At 38.7% G+C, this 21242-nt stretch overlaps 1 protein-coding gene across 2 annotated transcripts in view; it reads left to right on the top strand.

Annotated features, from left to right (window-relative positions):
- Positions 1 to 492: 492 nt before the first annotated feature.
- Positions 493 to 21242, top strand: part of LOC126376194 (carboxypeptidase D) — a 70493-nt gene continuing 49743 nt past the window's right edge. For both annotated transcript variants that reach the window (XM_050023433.1, XM_050023432.1), the window contains exons 1-3: positions 493 to 1134; positions 11785 to 12026; positions 18886 to 19055. In XM_050023433.1, coding sequence (XP_049879390.1) covers positions 685 to 1134; positions 11785 to 12026; positions 18886 to 19055 — 862 coding nt within the window. In that variant the 5' untranslated portion in view covers positions 493 to 684. The remainder of the gene's footprint in view (positions 1135 to 11784; positions 12027 to 18885; positions 19056 to 21242) is intronic.

Below are 21242 nucleotides of genomic sequence, written 5' to 3'. Positions count from 1 at the left end.
AGGGTGAATTTGATATTAATTTAGTCGTAGTTTACGTAAAAGGCCCCAATTATTATTTTTTTATTTATAACTCATTTATTTTATAGCTACAGTCATTTTATTTTGCTCTATTTTAGCTAGGTAGTTATAATAATAATAATAATCTTTTTATTTCTTATAACTTGGACCCACATTTATGGTGGAGACATCGATTTCAGTTTAACATAAATTATTTTTACGGGGCGATAGGCTAAGTTGTTTCCTTGTCGTCATAAGGGTTATGTTATCATATCCATCTAATGACTTCGTATCAACAGTGGCATGGTATTTGATTACTAGGGGCACTACCCACCCCATTAGGGATAGTTTATGCATGCATTTATTTTACAATATTACACATGGTTATAAAGTTATAACTTCATAATCCCGCACTGTTTTACATTATAAATCATTAGACAAAAAAATAAATAGGTTAAAGAAATATAAACATATGGCAACCCAAAACCTTTCATTTCTGAACAGCTGTCGTGGTCTGATTCATCGACGTTTTTCGTTTCTTATCAATTTAATTGCATTATTTTCCTGAGTTCCCGTACAATGTTTACGTTGATAATTCGCGATACTGATTACAAGACTGTTTAGAGCTGTTTCGTCGGCGGGAAAATATCCGAACGCGCTGAAACAGGTCGCGGTAACAGCGGTAAAATGTTTCCTTACCGCTGCGCATTTATTTTGCTAATTTCCGTCTTAATTCACGAGTGCTGGTCGCGATCTGCTGATGAAGATGAAGACCGTGGCTTCGTCGTGGAACCGAAGTATACGAGCTATGAAGATATGCTGAAGATTTTCAATGATTTACAAGAGACGTACCCGGATTTGGTTGATGGGTTTTCGATTGGGGATTCGGTGCAGGGACGGCAGTTAGCGGTGCTGCACATAACGGAGAACCCTCACACGGCGCACCCGGGACGTCCGGCCTTCAAGTATGTGGCGAATATGCACGGAGACGAGGCGGTGGGGCGTCAGCTGCTTATCTACCTAGCTCAGTACCTGCTGCACAACTACGGCAAGGACGACAGAGTGTCGCATCTCGTCAACAACACCGAGATATACCTGATGCCCTCGTTGAACCCCGATGGATATGAAGCCAGCGTGGTGAGTGTTTTATCCATTTTATATTTTATTGATTTATTATTTGTAAGTAAGTTTTCCCCTGTGTTAAGTTTTAGTTTATTTTTATCTACATTGAAACTAGGTATTTTTTTTTTTATTTATATGCACCTCATTTAAAGACATTAACATAGTCATTTGCCACTAAAATTTTTAGTTTGAAGTAAATTTCTGTAGTTCAAGGTCTTAGTTTTTACCACACCCAGTCATTCCATTCACTTCCTTTAGTTTAAACTTTAAGTAATGAAATATTCCCTGTGTTTGAAACACTACCACCACCACCTCCTATCATGTTGGTCTAAAAGAAAGTTGTGTGTACTTATTAAGGTGTGGGTACTTATTTCATCTTGCGATGGACATACTGTCTACTCTCATTGGGGTATAGTTGTGAACTTACATGTGCACAACAAAATTGCTTAGTAGGTTGTATTAAAAATAAGAATCAAACAATTATGGATATGATTTATCCTTATGTCTTTGTTTATTTTTTAAGGCAATTTTCCTGTACACAACAAAAATTACCAAATGATAAAAATATCCAAAAAAAAAATAATAATAAAAAAGGTAATTCCATCAAAAATACGAACTCATTATTTATTCAATTATTTAGTTTCCCATTAATTCGTCATTTCATTTCATTAACCCATTTCTCTTATTCATTGTAAACCGATTCTTTGGTTTATCTTTTGTTTTATCTGAAACAATATCACTTGTAATAGTGTCGAAGACATAAAGGCCCTTTGTACGCATACTACATTTCTTATAAGATAATAAATTGAATAGTAACATGAATTTTGATGAATATTATCACATTTAAACTTAAAACTAAAGAAGTTATTATAGCAAAGGCTCATTCTAATATGCTCTGCTTAATCATATTCCGACTAAATGTACCTGTCACACTTGCAGAGTTACTAATATACATCTTCTTCTAATCCTTTTATCCCCTGTTGGGATGTAGGGCTCGAATAACAGACATAAAAGAATAATATTCATCTACATCTCGATGAGGAGCTCGGTGGCGCAGCGGTAAACGCGCTCGGTCTGCGATCGTTGAAGTTAAGCAACTTTCGCAAAGGCCGGTCATAGTATGGGTGACCACAAAGTTTTCATCTCGAGCTCCTCAGTGCTTCGGAAGGCACGTTAAGCCGTTGGTCCCGGCTGCATTAGCAGTCGTTAATAACCACCAATCCGCACTGGGCCCGCGTGGTGGTTTAAGGCCCTGATGTTAATGGGCTGATGATGATGATATCTCGATTAAAGTAGTCAGAGGTACATCCATCGCAAGACGATCTAAGTACCCACGCCTCACCGAGGTTTCGCTTTTTTCTTGTAAAAGACTCAATTTCTTTTAAATTGAAATCGAACAACACTTTTTAATTCTTTTGAATGTAATTTTGAAAGAAATAAGAGTACATGGTTTACTTTACACACAACACAAGACAAAAGTGCACCGAAAAATAATAAATTGAAGAAGAAAAGAAATATATTAATTTTGTTGCTACTTTGTATTTACGCATTGTAGAGGACCATAGGTTAAAAATATAATAAGGATGTATCTGCTCTTGTTAGCTTTGCTATTGAATCTGAATGTGTTCTATTAATGTTTAGATAGGGTCTGATATTCACCTTGTAATAAAAATCAGGCAAAAGCATTCATTTTATCTATTCAGCTCGTAATGTATGCACCAAAGCATTTATAGGCTTCTTTGCATCCCCTCTATGCACTCCAATATCTGCAAAATTCAATAGAAATTAATACCGTGTGTATTGGAAAACCTTCATACGAATATGCCTTTGTTGAGGCCGGCTGAAAAGGCGTGCCTGACATGTTGGAATCCCGCCGCGCGATTCACTCGGGAAGCCCCGGGGATTCAAAATGGCCGTTGTAGCCACCAGTACGCTTTAAAAGTAAGATTCTTAAAAAAATTACTTAATAATAAATAAATAATAATAAAAACACTTTATTGCACACAAATTCACAAAACATTTACAGGATAAACTTATTCTAATTCTTTTTCTTCTTATTCTTTCTTTTTTTTTTTTCTTTTTCTTATTCTACTTCTACATTTTATTTAAATATTTTAAACACAGGGTTACTAGCCTTAACCGCACCACCTGTTTAGAGCAATAGAAGCCAAGGCAAAGTAAAATTAAACAGCAAAAAAGTTTTCTCAATATAGTTTTTGCTGACTGAGCGGGTTGTACTAGATAGACAGAGAAGGCTTTAGAACGAGATGCGAATATAGACGCCATTTTGTGTAGGTGTGTGGGCGAATATGGCGGCCGCCATTTTGTTCCACCGTCTGCTCGCTCACTTCGCTCAGGCCAGGCAAACTTTATGAGTTTGAATTTATGTTGGAATCATTGATATTGCGTGGTTTTCATTATTTATGTCCGGTCAATGGCAATAGGTTTACCCCCTATTACATGGGACTTAAACATAGCTGGCGAAGAGTGGGTGCGTATACTATACACCTCTGCCTACTCCTTCAAGGATACAGGCGAGATGCTATGTTATCTTCATATTGCACACCTACAACTGTAGTATGACTTCAGGAAACCGCACCTCAAACAAGAATGCTTGTTTGATAGGTACCTACCTAATAGTGTAGTTATCAATCACACTGGATGGTTACTCATATCTATTGCACGCACAACAAGTTTTCCATCTATTTCCTACACCTAATATCTTATCTAAATAAACTTGACCAGGGGGGTTAAAGAGGCCACATCAAAGCAATTATTCATCTAAAATAGCAATATTGCTATTTGACTTTTGTTTGCATTGCGCACTTCCTTTTATTGCTTTTTTAGATGAATTGCTTCGATGTGGCCTATTTAACTCCCGTGATCTTCTTCAGTTATGATACGTCCAGAAAGTAAGGCGTTAACGGCAGCGCAGACGTTAGACATTGGCAGAACAGACAGTTTGTTCGTTGCAATCATAGGCCTCATACATGACTATAATTTTCAGAGAGTCATGCACTTTCTTCATGGCTGTGCAAGCCAATTCTGGAGCGACAAAATCTTTTACATACAGTAAGAACTAGAAAAAGATAGAGATAGTTTTTAAACTGCAAAGTAAATTGAAATAAATGTTATTTGTGTCATGTTACGGTATCGATAACAGTATTTTCCCTAATACGTAACGTTCACTTCCGAATTCTCGGAAAATCTATATTGTTAAAATTTCTCGAGTTCACTTTCGGCCAAGTAAAGACCTACCATTTGAGGCAAATCTACAATAAGTCACGCCAAAAATCGAATATTCCAGAAATGCCAGTATAATTAAAGAAAGAAAGAAAGAAAGAAACATTTATTACATCCGAACACCACAGACACAGACAGACAGGTACATTACATTCAACACAGGACAGAAACCACACGGAAATCAATACACAGAAAAAAAAACATAACAAAAATAAAATCAAGATCAAAAATCATTAACAAAAAAAAGAAGAAAAACAAACCAAAATCATAAAATAATAATAATAAAAGTAAGTATAGCGTGTAATTAGCAGTTAGGTTACCTAACATACTTGACCTGGATGATCATAGAAACAAGTTCTTATCTATCCAAAGCAAAGCATTCAATAATAATAGGTAAGATAATAAATATGTATTTGTCTAATTACTTCACTTATACACTGCCATAAAATAGTTGGTATGTGTCATTGACAAAATCCCCGTTTGAATAGTACGGTCACGAGCATTAATATGTATACTTTGGGACCATGTCACATTAACTTTTTTGACAAATTGAACTGTCATCATCACCACCCCATTAACGTCCCCACTGCTGGGGCACGGGCCTTCTCTATGGAAGGATAGGGAGATCGGGCCTTAAACCATCACCCGGGCCCAGTGCGGATTGATGGTTATTAACGACTGCTAATGCAGCCGGGACAAACGGCTTAACGTACCTTCCGAAGCACGAAGGAGCTCGAGATGAAAACTTTTTTTTGTGGTCACCCATCCTGTGACCGGCCTTGAAATTGAACTGTAAGTCTCACTAAATGTCAAATATGTTAGTGCGACAGAGTCCTAAAGGTACATAAAATGGCTATTCAAAATTCTAGATTAAGTAAATTAAAATTTCATCTTTTTTGGGGTTATGTATACGTTTTTACAATAAAATACCAGATAATATTTTAAATTTGTCAGAAAATAAATTTAAAGCTCATTGTGAAGCTTACTTTATGTAAAAAAGCTTATTATAAGATTAATAACTACCTAAATGATAAAAATGTCTGGTATTGAATGTGTTCCTCTAGTTATTAAATAACTTGTAATGTATATCCTCATTGGTTTTTAAAAGATGTGTTGCTGTTGCAGTTTCTTGTCATTTCTTCTCCTCAGCCATAACACCTTGCGAAATGACGTAAATTCAAAAACGTTACATTGACCTTCAACAAGTTTATCCATGATAATTACGTTGAATAAATGATTCTGATTTCAGAGCCACGCTCTTATCGGTGCAGCATTTTCCATGCTACTTTTTAAGGGAAAAATAGGGCAGTGGTTTCCCTCTTGCCTTCCGCCCCGCAGTACTCTGTCTGACGCAAGTAGGATGGCGCCCAGAGTAGTCTATTACAAAGCCATACTAGGACTCGTGTCCTCCGCCTCTGAATAGTACTGACAGTTACTGCTGCCCTCTGTCAGGTTTCAGGTTAGGTACCTGTGACTTGCCCCAAAACATAATAACATAATGTTCCAAAGGGTATAATTATTTTAGTCGGTTTAACGAAATACCCGAGATTATAAGCTGCTAAGCGCATTCTGTGGTTATCCTTTCCTCCCCAGTTCTGATCATCATAAGAGCCACGCTCTTGTCGGTGTCGCATTCTCCATTCTTGTCTATCAAAGACCAATTCTTTGACATCCTTATAAGACACGACGAAACGACACGAAGTAAGATGATCCGTGCTTCGGAAGGCACGTTAAGCCGTTGGTCCCGGTTATTACTTACTGATGTAAGTACGTAGTCGTTACATAAGTCATGTCAGGTGCCTATGGCGCCCTGACACCAGGGTTGATGGGGTTGGTAATCATCCTCACAACCCATACGATAGAAGATATTCTCTTTAATCTGTTTCATGTAAGCTCTTCCTGTTTTTCCTCTTAAGCTCTTTCCTTCTATCTTCCCTTCTATAATATTTCTGGTGATAAAAACATTTTTGATTTGATTTGAGTCCAGTAAAGAAGGTAACTCAAGCCTACTAGCTAGCTGGTAGCTTTGTGCCTACGTCGAGTCGTAGTCCACAGTTTACACAATCAATATTTAAGCATGTTTTGAGCTCCGTGTTTACGAAATTCATTCAAAACTTGAACAATAAAAAATATAAATACTGTTCGTCTTTATACTTTTCAACTGAAATGTATTACGTAAGTGGTTTTTGTTTGTGACTGAACTAATTGCAAAACGCATTTTCATCAAGTTTTCTTTGTATCAGGTACATACCTACATAAAATCAAGCGTGTAATGTCTATCGAGCTAGGCAGAGCGCCAGCCCATTGTCTTTTACGATTTCTTTGTTTTTCTTTGACCGCATTATTCAAATTTGTATACCACGGCGCACCGTAAAAGCAATGACTATTCTTATATCAATCATTGCTCGTCCGCAGACAGTGGCCCCGATTCTTGCAGACACCTCCTAATTTTACTTCAAGTTATACCTATCATTTTCTTATCCGCCGAAAAGGAAAGGGACGGAAGATTGACAGCTCCTAATTTTAGGCAGAATGAGTAAATGAATGAATAACCCAGGCGAATCAAAAGGTTTCTCGCTGGTATGCAAACCGTTTGACTTGTGCTGTCAACATAATTCTGTCGGGTTATTGGCCAATGCAAAATTTTTAGACGGTTGATTTAGATTTGTGCTTAAAATTGACGTGTGTTCCATAAATTTTACGCTTGTTGATTACCCGTCCCTTTCCTTTTATACGGATAAGAAAATGACAGATATAATTTAAAATAAAATTAGATGGTGTTTACAGGAATTAGCACCAGTCTCGATCGACATCGAAATCATAGACTTACACCCTTTTTCTAAGATGTTAACTCCAACCTTGCTCGCTTCCGTCCTCAGTTGAGAAGACCTCAAAGTCTTCTTCGAACTTAGCTCATAATCGGTATTTTTAAACAGCGCCTCTACGTTATCTCGAGTTAACTCCAGTAAGTCATGGCGTCTTTAATTTCGTATTATTATGTTGGCAGTATGTTATGCTCGACTCCAGTGAGTAAAGTCCTCAAGTCGAGGACGTAAATGTCAACTTAAAATACCAAAATGCTCAGCTGAGGCCCAGTCAAGTGGAAGAAGAGTAGAATGAACATCTTAGAATACGGATGTTATAATTTTTCGCGCTTAGAAACATCCTCCGTGGTCTAGTGGTTAGAGCTTTAGGCTCACGATCTGGAGGTCCGGGTTCGATTCCCGATGGGGACATTGTGGAAATCACTTTGTGAGATTGTCCTTTGTTTGGTAATGATTATCCGAAAAAGTAAGATGATTCCGTGCTTCGGAGGGCACGTTAAGCCGTTGGTCCCGGCGTAAAAACACCTCCACCAACCCGCATTGGAGCAGCGTGTTGGAGTATGCTCCGTACCCCCTCCGGTTGATTGAGGGGAGACCTGTGCCCAGCAGTAGGACGTAATAGACTGTTTATATTATGTATGTTAGAAATAATAATAAAATGTCGGACGGAACTTAGTACTTGTGCACGGTTGTTATGGCAACGTTCTCAGGCTGGGCGTAGGTAGTTGAGTTACAAGGAATTCTGTACAAATGTACCTAGCCGGGCCGCGACGACAGAACGTCACAAGTGCAGTACTAGCCATCAAAATATGAACGGTAACACAGCGCTCCTAGCGTCCGGATGTTACCTAGCTATTAATAAAAGGGCTTCAACACAGGTATTGATCGAGGTCCCTGGAACTGGCGGCTGCAATATTCGCTGTAAATTTGAGCTGCATTGCCTCGCAATATAGTTGAGAATACAAGCTAGCTGCTAGCTCTGCCCGGAGCCGCTAGGCTTCAAAGGGATGCGCACTAATTAATTCGTAAAAACAACACAATAGTAAATCTGATCCTGCTATTCATTCGTTCCCCTTCAGTTGAAAGCTTTTAATGAGAGGTCGGATTAATAATACCGTATTGTTTGACGTGTCAATGTTGTTAGAGCGAGATGGGAATGGACAGTGGTCAGGGGTGTGAGCTTTGTATAATGTCACCCATTGTATCTCGCGAATACTTATTGCCTTTAACTATCTACACTTTATTTCAAGAACTTGTCCTTAGACAGCGAAGCTTAGTACCTTTCATTTCTTCGCTCATCAAAATATTCACACCTACTCGACCTGACCTTTCTTTATAACATCTTGAATTTTATCGCGGTATGTTCGCCTAGAAACCTCAAGCCTTTGAAATGTGGTGTTGGAGGAGGAAGGAAATAATAAGTTGGACAGAAAGGGTTACAAATGAGGAAGTGCTAGTAAGAGCAAGGGAAAAGAGGCAAATATTGGCCCCGATTCCTGGAGACACCGTCTAATTTTATTTTAAGTTATATCTGTCATTTTCATATCCGTCGAAAAGGAAAGGGACGGATGATTCACAGCTCTTAATTTTAGGTAGAATGAGTAAATGAACGTGTCGGGTTATTGACTGATGTAAAATTTTTAGACGGTTGGTTTAGATTTGTGCTTAAAATTGACGTGTGTTCCATAAATTTTACGCTTGTCGATTACCCGTCCCTTTCCTTTTCGGCGGATAAGAAAATGACAGATATAACTTAAAATAAAATTAGATGGTATTTACAGGAATTAGCACCATTGTGAGTTATTGAAGACAGAAGAGGCAAGATGATTGGACACGACGAATTTATTAAAACGTCCTAGACGAGAAGCTACGAGGAAAGAGAGGAAGGGGAAGACCAAGAAGAGCTTACATGGAACAGATTAAAGAGAAGGCGAACGTTGTGTCTTATAAGGAAGTGAAAGAATTGGCCTTTGATAGTCAAGAATGGAGAATGCTACACCGACAAGAGCATGGCTCTTAAATTAATGATGATGATGTTCGCCGAGGCCTTCCTCTTCCGACTCTATCATTTACATACGCTTTTGTTAATCATCTTTAATACTTCCGTCTCATTTAACTTATGATTCTCTTCAAAACGTGCATATCATCGCCTTATGAAGAAAACGAAACTTTTTGAAAAATCGCATTTGCATGTGATTTTTGTTAACAACACCACGCAATAGACAAGCTCACATCTCAATTTTTACCCGGAATGTAATTAATTGAAAGAAATTACGGTTTAGTTGAAGAAAATGTGCTTTTTCCAAAAGGCGATTCCGAATATTCACTATAAAACGTCGATATCGAAATTAATAAAATTTAAAGATCTTTCTGGAAAATCACAAAAATAGCAAATAATAATGCCTCGTTAAGATAGCAAGTACCCTTGTCTTTCGCCCACGGCGTCTCGAGTCAGACAACCTGTTGCTACGGAATGTACGAGGATTCTCTTAGGCACATAGCTCACGGCGTATTTTAAACGCGTATACGACGTGCAGATTACGCGCGTATACGCGATTAAAACACGATTCGATCACTTCCTTGTAACCTAAGCACACGGAAACGCGCTCTACTGCGCGTATACGTGCAGATACAGCGATACAATTTATATCGCTTCAAACGCGCGAATATGCGCTTCATGCGCGTGCTTGTATCATCAATGCAAACGCAACCATGGCATAAGAAGACTAGGTATGCTCAATCCTATCCCAGGCTGCCATTGCTAGCCCTTTGATGGCGTAAGTGTTACCATTAAGTTGGTATCTCCAACTTTCCAAGGACGTAAACTTTATTATTGAAATTAAGTGAATTACTGACTAATGTATTTAATTACTATTACTTGTCACATATATAAAAAGCAATAATACTGAAAGTAAATCTTTTACTAAAAGTTCAAAATTTCAAAGTAAATATAAAAACATTGGTTGTGGGTAATTTATTTTTTACAAAATGGCAACGCAGGGTGGGATGACGACGCTGGGCTAACCTTGAAATGTTAGCTATCACTTTTGAGCATACCTGGGGTGTTAAAATGGCCACATCGAAGCAATTCATCTAAGAAAGCAATAATGATATTTGACATGTGTTTGCATTGCGCACTTAATTTCGCCATTTTAACCCCCCTGTCAGGGTATAAGAAACCCTGAACGCAACAATCAGCGTCTAAGACGCGCGTTCCTGAGAGGCGCGACTTCTGCGCGTTTAAAATACGCCGTGGGCTATGGGCCTTATTGTTATGAGTTTGGCGCGCTGCCTACGGGGGGTAAGGGTGATAATACTGTAGACGCAACTGATCGCATAGAAGCTAGTTTAAAAATAACAATATACAATGCAATATAATATATATATATAAACTGCCTATATACGTCCCACTGCTGGGCACAGGCCTCCCCTCAATCAACCGGAGGGGGTATGGAGCATACTCCACCACGCTGCTCCACTGCGGGTTGGTGGAGGTGTTTTTTTTTTACGGCTAATAGCCGGGACCAACGGCTTAACGTGCCCTCCGAAGCACGGAATCATCTTACTTTTTCGGACAATCAGGTGACAATGCAATATAATTATTCTTTATTGAGCACGACGGATACACTATACAGCGTGTTAGTCACACCGTAACGAAAAAAAATTTTGAATGTCTACTTGATTACTAAGAATGATGGTTGGTGTTTTTCTTGTGGGAAATGTTTAATTAAGATTTTGATCTGCACTTTAATGTAAATCGAACAACGCGAACAGACTACTTATGTAGGTGGAATGTTGTCATACATTAATGTTTTTTTCATCTCGAGCTCCTCCGTGCTTCGGAAGGCATGGTCCCGGCTGCATTAGCAGGCGTTAATAACCATCAATCCGCACTGGGCCCGCGTGATGGTTTAAGGCCCCCCCTGGTAGTTGCGGCTTCCGAATACATCCTGCTTAGGGACGGTACTGAAAAGTATCGGCGTCCGAAGGACGTAATATACGATCCCGACGACCCGATTACTCTAGCCATAGAGGCAGCCAATCAGCTCGCGACATCAAACACTTCAGGACCCCGATACCGACCCCGCCGGCGTGGTCGACGATTTCCCTCATTCAGCGCTTATCGCTATCGACCCACTAGGGTCGATTAATTCTTTCAAATATTTTTCCTCTCAGACGACGCCCTGAGCCGAGGTTCGCGCCCAACTGGGCACCCTCAGGCCTGTTGTCTTAAACGTTGTACCGGGTGAGAGCCTTCAGCGCTCCCCATTTGTCCAGCCAAGTAGTTAATGCCATCTGCGGCAAACCTACAATAAGTCACGCAAAAAAAAAAAATAGGTTTAAGGCCCGATCTCCCTATCCATCCATAGGGAAGGCCTGTGCCACAGCAGTGGGGACGTTAATGGGCTGATGATGATGATGATGTCTTTTTTTATCAGTGTTCTATGCAGCTTAAAGCACAATATAAGATTGAAAATAATTTAAAAACTTGTAAGTTTATATATGTAAAGTATTGTAGATTTTCCTTCGGTGGCATACCCTATTTTGCCGGATAATACTCCTTCCAGCAGCGTCTATAAACCCCTTTCGTTTACAGGAAGGGAACTGCGAATCGCTTCCGAACTACGTCGGCAGGAACAACGCAAATGGTGTCGACTTAAACCGCGACTTTCCCGATCAGTTCGACACCTTCGAGTCTCCCCTCGACGACTTCCTCTACGAAGGTCGGCAGCCGGAGACCATCGCGATGATCAAGTGGCTGTTCAGCAAGAGATTCGTGCTGTCTGGTAATCTGCACGGAGGTGCTGTGGTTGCGAGCTACCCCTACGACGATTCCAGGTGAGTGATGATGATTATCTTTATTTCGTGTTAGTTCCTAGCGCGAAACCACTGCACCACAGAGGCCGTTAGGACAGTATAGTATATTCTTCTGAAGCAAAGAAAATTTAGCACGTTTTCATTCTCCAAAATATAGTTGTAAAAATAATTGTATTTTTTAAAATTAAGGATGTTTACATCAACGATCTTTTCAAAGATGCTAAGGACCTGAATTCACTTTCCAAAAACATCTCTATTATTGATCTTGATCAATAACTTGATGACATAATGATAGAACACGTAACACTGCGAGTACAAGGTGCGACTAATGTTTTAATTGTTATGTGCGCACGCGTCACTCAAGGCATAACTTTCGCCAAACTGGTTTGTTTTCGAATTGCCGACTTGTTTTGTCATTTGAGAACAGTTGATCTTTCGACAAATTTAAGTTTCGAGGAATAAAATTTCTATATTATGATCTTCTCTTATCGTGTGGATTGTGAGGTTGATTACCAACCCCATCAACCCTGGCGTCAGGGTTATTATTGAGCCGCCATAGGCCCCTGACATGACTCATGTAACGACTTCTAACTTACATCAGTATGTAATAACCGGGACCAACGTCTTAACGTGCCTTCCGAAGCACGGATCCTCTTACTTTTTGGACAATCAGGTGATCAGCCTTTAATGTCCTAACCAAACTAGGGATCACAAAGTGATTTGTCCCCACCAGGATTTGAACCAGGGGTCTCCGGATCGTGAGCACAACGCTCAACCACTGGACCACAGAGGCCTTTATAAATTACAAGTTATAAATTAAATTAGTAGGTATAAATTACAAGTTACTTAATAACTAGAGGAATGAGGCAGAGGACGCCCTCCTTATACCTGGTGGACCAGCATGTCCCGATTACTAAATAATGAAAATTTACCCGACCCGACAACCCTAGACAGAATGTCATGGTGCCGCAAAATTAGAAGAGCCGACCCGACCTAAAGTGGGATAGCGCAAGGAAGAAGACATTTAATAACTAGAGGAACACATTTAACACCAGGCATTTTTATCATTTAGGTAATCAGTTATCTTATAATAAGCTTTTTTACATAAAGTAAGCTTCACATGAGCTTTAAATTTATTTTCTGACAAATTCAAAATACTGTCTGGTCTCCCTCTCTCTATTTAAGAGCTGCGCTCTTGTCGGTGGAGTAATCGCCATTCCTCTCTTCTTCCCGCCAAAACGTTCACCCTCTGATATGACACGACCTACACCTTCTCTTTGATTTGTTTCATAAATGTTTTCCTAGGTCTACCCCTTCCTCTCTTCCCTTCAATTTTTCCTTCTATGATGTTTGTTATAAATGAATCGTGTCGTATCAGGTGGCCAATCATATTTCCTCTCCGGTTCTCTACATTCTTCAATATGGTTCTCTTTTCTTCAACTCTTTCCAGCACTGTCTGGTATTTTATTGTAAAAAATATATACATAACCCACCACACTGTTCCACTGCGGGTTGGTGGTGTTTCTTACGGCCAATAGCCGTGCCCACAAACCAACAACAATCAATGTAAAAAGGGATGTAAACACACTTCATTATGTTATCTGTCGTTTTATGCGCAAATTAACTATAATTATTATTGAAGCATGCATGCTAATGACCGCTAGTGATAACGCAACGGCATTTTACTGCAAGTAATTTAGTATTCACACAAGTGATCGGTCAATAATGGGTTAGATAGAGACTCAAGGCTAATTTTCAACTAGTCAAATCAGTTACATTTTACTAGACGTCAAAACACGAAATTACAATGGAATTTTATTATGGAACCCTGTTTTCTCTAAAAAGTAGCAAAGTTATGAGACCCCGAGCTGGGGTCCGAACCCGTGACCTGTCTGGGAACTGATATTAGGCAGCCAAATTACTAAATTGTATAACAGTGTTTTAGGTTCTTTTTAAAACAGAACTTCTAGGGCCCTGTGCCGAGGATTTTCTTGCAGCTTCTTTTCCCCGGCTATGCAGGATGTGAGAAGCTGTGGTAGTTTTAGGCGGATGAGACGTTCGTTATGTAAAACAATACGATTCAAAGTGTAACTATGTTACCTACTGAATAAAGATATTTTTGAATTTGAATTTGACACAGCAGTTCAATCAGCGTAGGTATACCTAGCATCTGAAAGAATTCCATGTCTTCTTAACTTTCAGTACCTAAAAGATTGAATGTTGTTAACGCTAGGTGTATATTTATAAGATCTATCTGAATAAGACCTTTTTTTGTTATGGGGTTTTATTTATTATCAACATATAGGTATATACAAATAATAATTTATGTATTTTTGGCGGTGGGTTCACGATCTGAAGGTTTGGGTTCGATTCGATGAACATTGTCGAAATCACTTTGTGAGATTGTGCTTTGTTTGTGAAGGACGTTACAGGCTTGGATCTTAGACCTGGCTTGGAACAGAGACCTGTTGAAATTCATTCAGTATGACAAAATAAATACCAGATATATATTCTGTTTACGTAAACTTGCTAAAGTCCAATATGAAGAAATACCTAAAAAAAAACGAAGAGAAAATAACAATTCACCTCCACGTGAAATAGCAGCTTCACAATTAATTTTACTCAACTTTTAAAATGTTTCGTCACGGACGCGTGACTGCCTGAAAAGGTTTCTTGACAATTTTTGAAACTTCGTGTGAAGCCAGAAAACGTCTGGAAGTTAACAAAACATCGGGGTAATATTTCTTCTCATTTTTTTTTTCGCGAAATTTTAAGGTTTTGTACGGGTTTTGCTTATTAGTTTTCATTTACACAGTTGGCTTAACCATTATAGATGGCGATACGGCTTACCACCTATTTATTATGTTGGTATAACAAACAGCAGCAAAATAAAATTCTTCACTAACATAACAAAAACGACTAGGCTAGTCAGAGGTACATCCATCGCAATCAGTGATGCCCCTTTCCCGGGAATGTTCCCAAATTGGGAATATTTATAACACACGAAGGATTTTTACAGAAGCGACTGCCTGTCTGAGCATCCAACCAGCGAAAGAAAAACCAGCCCAATACAGGCTAGGTTGGGACCTACCTCCGAATGTGGGTTTCCTCACGATGTTTTCCTTCACCGCTGAGCACGTGATAATAATTTATGATCCAAACATGAATTAGAAAACAAATTCGACAATCATAGGTTTAGGCCTATGCTGGATTCAAAACTGCGACCTCTAGCGTTATACCAACACGGCTACCCGCTTGGTATTCGGTATTCGGCACGAAAAGCAAAAACAATCCTATATTTTAAAATAAAAAAGAAATAATTTAGAGATGTTTAATAGATCTGATCTGTTACTTTCTCAGATGGTTTAGTTAGACGTAGCGCGAAACCGGTAATTTTTAAACCGAATAATGGTGCTAATTCCTGCAGACGCCATCAAATTTTTATTTTAAGTAATACCTGTCATTTTCTTATCCACCGAAAAGGAAAGGGACGGATGATTGATAGCTCTTAATTTTAGAAAGAATGTGTAAATGAATGGGTAACCCGGGCGAATCAAAAAGGTATCTCGCTGGTATGCAAAACATTTGACGTGTGCTGTCAACATAATTCTGTCGGGTTATTGGCCAGTGTAAAATTTTTAGACGATTGCTTTAGATTTGTGCTTAAAATTGACGTGTGTTCCATAAATTTTATGCTTGTCGATTACCCGTCTCTTTCCTTTTCGGCGGATAAGAAAATGACAGATATAACTTAAAATAAAATAAGATGGTGTTTACAGGAATTAGCACCAATATTCGGTTTTCAGTTAAATCACTGTTCGGCGCATCTCTATGTCTATCGATTTGTCTTATCCGAATACTACCTAAACCTAATTACCTACAGACCTCTACCTTCCCCTTCGAGGATACATTCGTGTTTTTGCCTGCCCAATTAGCAACGTCTTCTAAAACACTTACACGGATTATTTTTTCGCTTTAATACTTTAAGCTTTTGTTCCCGCTAATATAGGTACTTATATTCATCAATATTTTCTACTCAATGTATCTATTTGTATATACATATACTACATAGGTACGGTCACGAGTACTAATGTATACACTTTGAAGCCATTTCACATTATCTTTTTGGACAAATTAAACTGCGAGTCTCATTTAATGTCAAATATGATAGTGCGACAGGGTTCTAAAGTGGGTACATGATATTGCCCATGCATGAATGTACATACATAAATAAGATCACGCCAATTTCCCGTTGGGGGTAGGCAGATACCACGGAATTCCAGTTACAACGATCCTGACACAAAACTTTCGCTTCTTCCACTCTCATCAAATATTACATTATTATCACACATACATAAACATAAATAGCCTATATACGTCCCACTGCTGGGCACAGGCCTCCCCTCAATCAACCGAAGGGGGTATGGAGCATACTCCACCACGCTGCTCCAATGCGTGTTTTTACGGCTACTAGCCGGGACCAACGGCTTAACGTGCCCTCCGAAGCACGGTATCATCTTACTTTTTTCTTTTCTTTTTTTTTCATTATTATCATACACTACATTATTATCATGGACGGTGTTATAAGTCAAAGAAGAACCAGCACAACCCGGACACTTCATACAAAACACCTCGTTTTACTCAGACGCTACACATTGACGTTATCGTACACGCTCATCTGTTTGTGTGACGTCTGACGCATACGATAGAAGACTGAAGACTAAGTCCGAGGGGGGGGTGAGGTAGACCTAGCTCAGCCGCTGGTGGGGAGCGGAGAGTTGCCGTTCTATACGTAGTATTATTCCTAATTCTATGCCGTAGGTACCTTCTAAGACTGGCTTACACAAAAGATAATGGAATTGTCATACTTCTCATACCTACTACTCGAATTAGTCCTATAGGTAACTACTGCTATCAGACACTTATCAGGCAGATATGCTATCAGTCAGTTTATCAGCAGTGTTAAGAAACAAGCCCTTAGTATTTTAATTATAAAAATGTTAGTTATAAAAATACTAATATTATCAATTTATTTCTTCCCCGCCGCAATAGGAGGTACATGCAAACGGGGTAAGATAATTGTAATTTTTAAATGTGACCCGTAGATAAAAATAAGATAAAAAAATGATTATTATCTTGACTTCATCCTTGTTATTTTATAAGCATCACAGTCGGGTGTTTCCCTGTTTTATCGAGTTATTTTCGGAAATTAATCATGTGACTAATTAATATGAAGAAACGATTTTTTTTATGAGGTAATGGAATAGAAGAAGATTAGACATCATTTTAGAATATTGACACGAGAGCTATGATCGAAAGTGGAATTAAAGAAAATGGTTTAAATATGTATGTATAGTACACATGTCTCTCAGCTGCTTGGCGAAATGCGAATTGTATTTCTAGATTATAAATTTCTAATGCGGATTTGGTATCCATTTCAAAACGGTACTTATCATTGAAGACACATTTCTAAATGAAGCTGCGTTTCAGGAACGCGCGTCTTCGGCGCCGTAGACGCTGATTGTTGCGTTCATGATATAAGAAAACAGGTTAAAATGGCCACATCGAAGCAATTCATCTAAGAAAACAATATTGCAATTTGATATTAAAGCAATAATTCAATTCTATTTTAATTATTTCGAGATGCCTATTTTATTCGCTCGGTTTATTAATTCCTTTTAAAATTAACAGTTCAATCATCCGTCCCTTTTATTTTCGGTGGATAAGAAAATGACAGGTATAACTTAAAATAAAATTAGGATGTGTTTGCAGGAATCGAGGCCAATGTCAACAAATGTCAAATAGCAATGTTACTTTTTTAGATTCAGGTGAATCGCTTCAATGTGGCCTTTTTAACCCCCTGTACTTAAGCGTTTAATACCTACAGTCATGAGCAATATCATGTACCCACTTTACAACCCTGTCGCACTATCATATTTGACATTTAGTGAGACTTACGGTTTAATTTGTCAAAAAAGAAATGTGACTTGTTATCAAAGTGTATACATATTAATGCTCGTGACCGTACTTTGCAAATTCGTAAGACGCGTCCAAACTGCAACCGGCCTTAACCTGTTAACGGACCCTGTTTAATGAACGTTACAATTATAAAATTTTACGATAACTTACAATTGTAAATTACGATAAATTATAGCAAAGCTCCAAATTGTCGTTTTATATATTTTTTTTTACACAATAGAATAGTCATAAGAAACATACAGAGCAAACAGACAGTACAGGTAAGCTTATTCCTAAGAAAGAGATTTCTTCCAGCTGACCTACGTGACTAGGAGACATGCAGTGTATAATACTATAGATAGACATACCTACATACATGTACAAATTTTTTTAAATAACATGAACAAATACAGGGACTTAGTGACATTGTAATGAAATCTTTGAGGGATGGTTCAGACTATGATTCTGAGTTGATTTCAAGTAGAATTTTCCGTCGCAAAAGTATGAAACTGAAAATAATTTAAAAAAAAGACTAATATTTTCATGAATTTTGCGACGTAAAATTCCACTTGATATTAACTCAGAATCATGATCTGAATCATCCCACTCAGTATTCGTTACGATATGGAAGTCACTAACAACCTATGTACCTACTTATATAAAACTAAGACAAAAAATAAATTTAATAAAATATAAACAAATTAAAATATATGTATGTGTGTGTATATGTATGCATACAACTGGGTAATACAACGTTGTAATTTACAATTGTAAGTTTTATTAAGTAGGTTTCTGGACGCTTTAAAGCGTAATTTTTATAGTCGATCAGGATTGACTTGATTTTACCGCATGGAAGTGTTCAGCAAAAAATCCACTTAAAGTCTGCCACCAACCCAGGTCTACAACTCAGATATGTTTGCAGCTCCGGCAAGGAATGCTGTGAGGAGAGCAAGTCACCAGACGACGTGTTATTCAAACGCCTGGCCAACGTGTATGCCTCCCGCCACGCCGACATGCATAAGGGTAACACCTGCCCTCCTGAGAGCTTCAAGGACGGAATCACTAATGGTGCCAACTGGTATGCCGTCAAAGGTTGGTATCAGCATCACCCTAGCATTATCCCGTTTTTCACAGGGTCCACTAAACTAACCTGAAGATTTGACAGGTCCGGTTTTTTACAGTTCAAATATTTTTCCTCTCAGACGACGCTCTGAGCCGAGGTTCGCGCCCAACTGGACACCCTCAGGCGTGATGTCTTAAACGTTGTACCGGGTGAGAGCCTCCAGCGCTCCCCATTTGTCCGGCCAAGTAGGTAATGCCATCTGCGGCAAATCTACAATAAGTTACGTCAAAAAAATAAAAAAGGTTTTTTACAGAAGCGATCTGACCTTCCGACCCGTGAAGGGAAAACCAGCCCAGTACAGGTTAGGTCACATCACTCCGAAAATCCTTTTCTCGGGAATGTGCGTTTCCTCACGATCTTTTCCTTCACCGCTGAGCGCGTGATAATCATTTCTGATCCAAATATGAATTCGAAAACAATTTCCACAATCATTGGTTTAGGCCTGTGCTGGATTCGAACCTGCGACTTCAAAGTGAGGCAAACGTTCTACCAACAGGGCTACCACGGCTCACCTTATTAATTGTTTCAAATAGACTGGCGATCGACGACTATCACACGTGAGGGGTTAAAACGCACCATACATACATATTATAATGTATAGTATTTTTGTTTTTAAAATCCGCTAGATGTCTCTGTACCGATTACTACATTTTCTGCATCACGGTGTCAAGATTCTTCGGCAATAACGGATTTCCGTTTCTATTGTAATATTTTTTTAACATCTGTAAGATAAATTTAATACACGCTAGTAGAGAATTTTTTTTTTGAAATCAGCTTGTTCACTAACAATTATTCTCCTTGTTACAAAGTTAAGTAATAAATAATAAAGATAAATCTCCCAAATATAGAATACATGAATGAATATACTCTTTGTTTCTCGCACATTAATCAGATAATTAACAAGGCTATGCTTGTTTAATGCGGACAAACGCTATCGCATAAAGAAATTACAAACATAACATAAACACCCTGTATACATCCCACTGCTGGGCACAGGCCTCCCCTCAATCAACCGAAGGGGGTATGGAGCATACTCCACCACGCTGCTCCACTGCGGTTTGGTGGAGGTGTTTTTACTTAACGTGCCCTCCGTGGCACGGAATCATTTTACAATTTCGGACATTTGGGTGATTCAATCCTACATTGTCCTTACCAAACAAAGGACAGTCTCACAAAGTTATTTTGACAATGTCCCCATTAGGAATTGATCTCGGTACTTCAGATCGTGAGCCTAACGCTCTACCCACTAGACCACGGAAGCTATTTGTTGTGTGTGGGACAAAGGAATCGTTGCTTAATTTCTTTTAATTTCATTATCAACGACTTCAAAGCTTATTCATCAGTTATTACTATCGAAAATACTCAAAACTTAAATAAACATGTCCGGTAGCGTAGTTAATAAAAAAATCGATAATCGGTGTTAAAGAGTGGGCTGAGCTGGTCGGGTAGCCCCCGGGTGCATAGCTGGGGTGACCGCGCCGGACCTAACTGAATATCCCACGAGCTAATTGAATAACTAGATCAAAATATCTGCTGCCTGTTGACAGGATTTCAACAGTTTCAACCCCCTGCGCCGCCCAACCACCCACAGCCTCCCTCTTAGCTGCATCCGGGCGGCCCGGGCCCAGTTACAGCTCGGCAGTACACCAGACAAGTCGTGCATCCTTTATATCAGATCCGTTAATTTAATTTCAAATAATTATGGATATTTTCTGGACTTTTGTCATATTTGACTTAGTTATTTCAATAATTTAAAATTACCATCGAATAAATTCCCGCAATTAGGCCTTCTAGTAGCTTGTTCTATTTTCGGATCTCTTTCGCCGGGTATCCTAAAAATCGATCGATCAATCCTGAAGTGGTAGAAGTTGAAAATCGAAGTAACGTTGGCAGATACAATGAAGAATATAAAAAAAACGCGATTGGCAATAATAACTGAGCCCGATATAAGGCCGGTTGTGTTTTGTTTCTGAAACATGGAGTAATTCCCTTTCTTCTTCAGCATCACTCCTTTTTAAATCATCATCACACCCTGGAGTCTCTTTGACGAAATCATCTTAACGAAGTTTGAAAGCGGTACGTATATTTTTTCAATTTTATATCTTCAATCATCGTCATCATCTGATCTCCATCATTTCACCCATATTCGTTCATCA

The sequence above is a fragment of the Pectinophora gossypiella genome, chromosome 20 (genome assembly GCF_024362695.1).
Source record: "Pectinophora gossypiella chromosome 20, ilPecGoss1.1, whole genome shotgun sequence".
In the NCBI taxonomy this organism is placed as follows: domain Eukaryota; kingdom Metazoa; phylum Arthropoda; class Insecta; order Lepidoptera; family Gelechiidae; genus Pectinophora; species Pectinophora gossypiella.
This window is presented reverse-complemented; position numbering and strand designations above follow the sequence as displayed.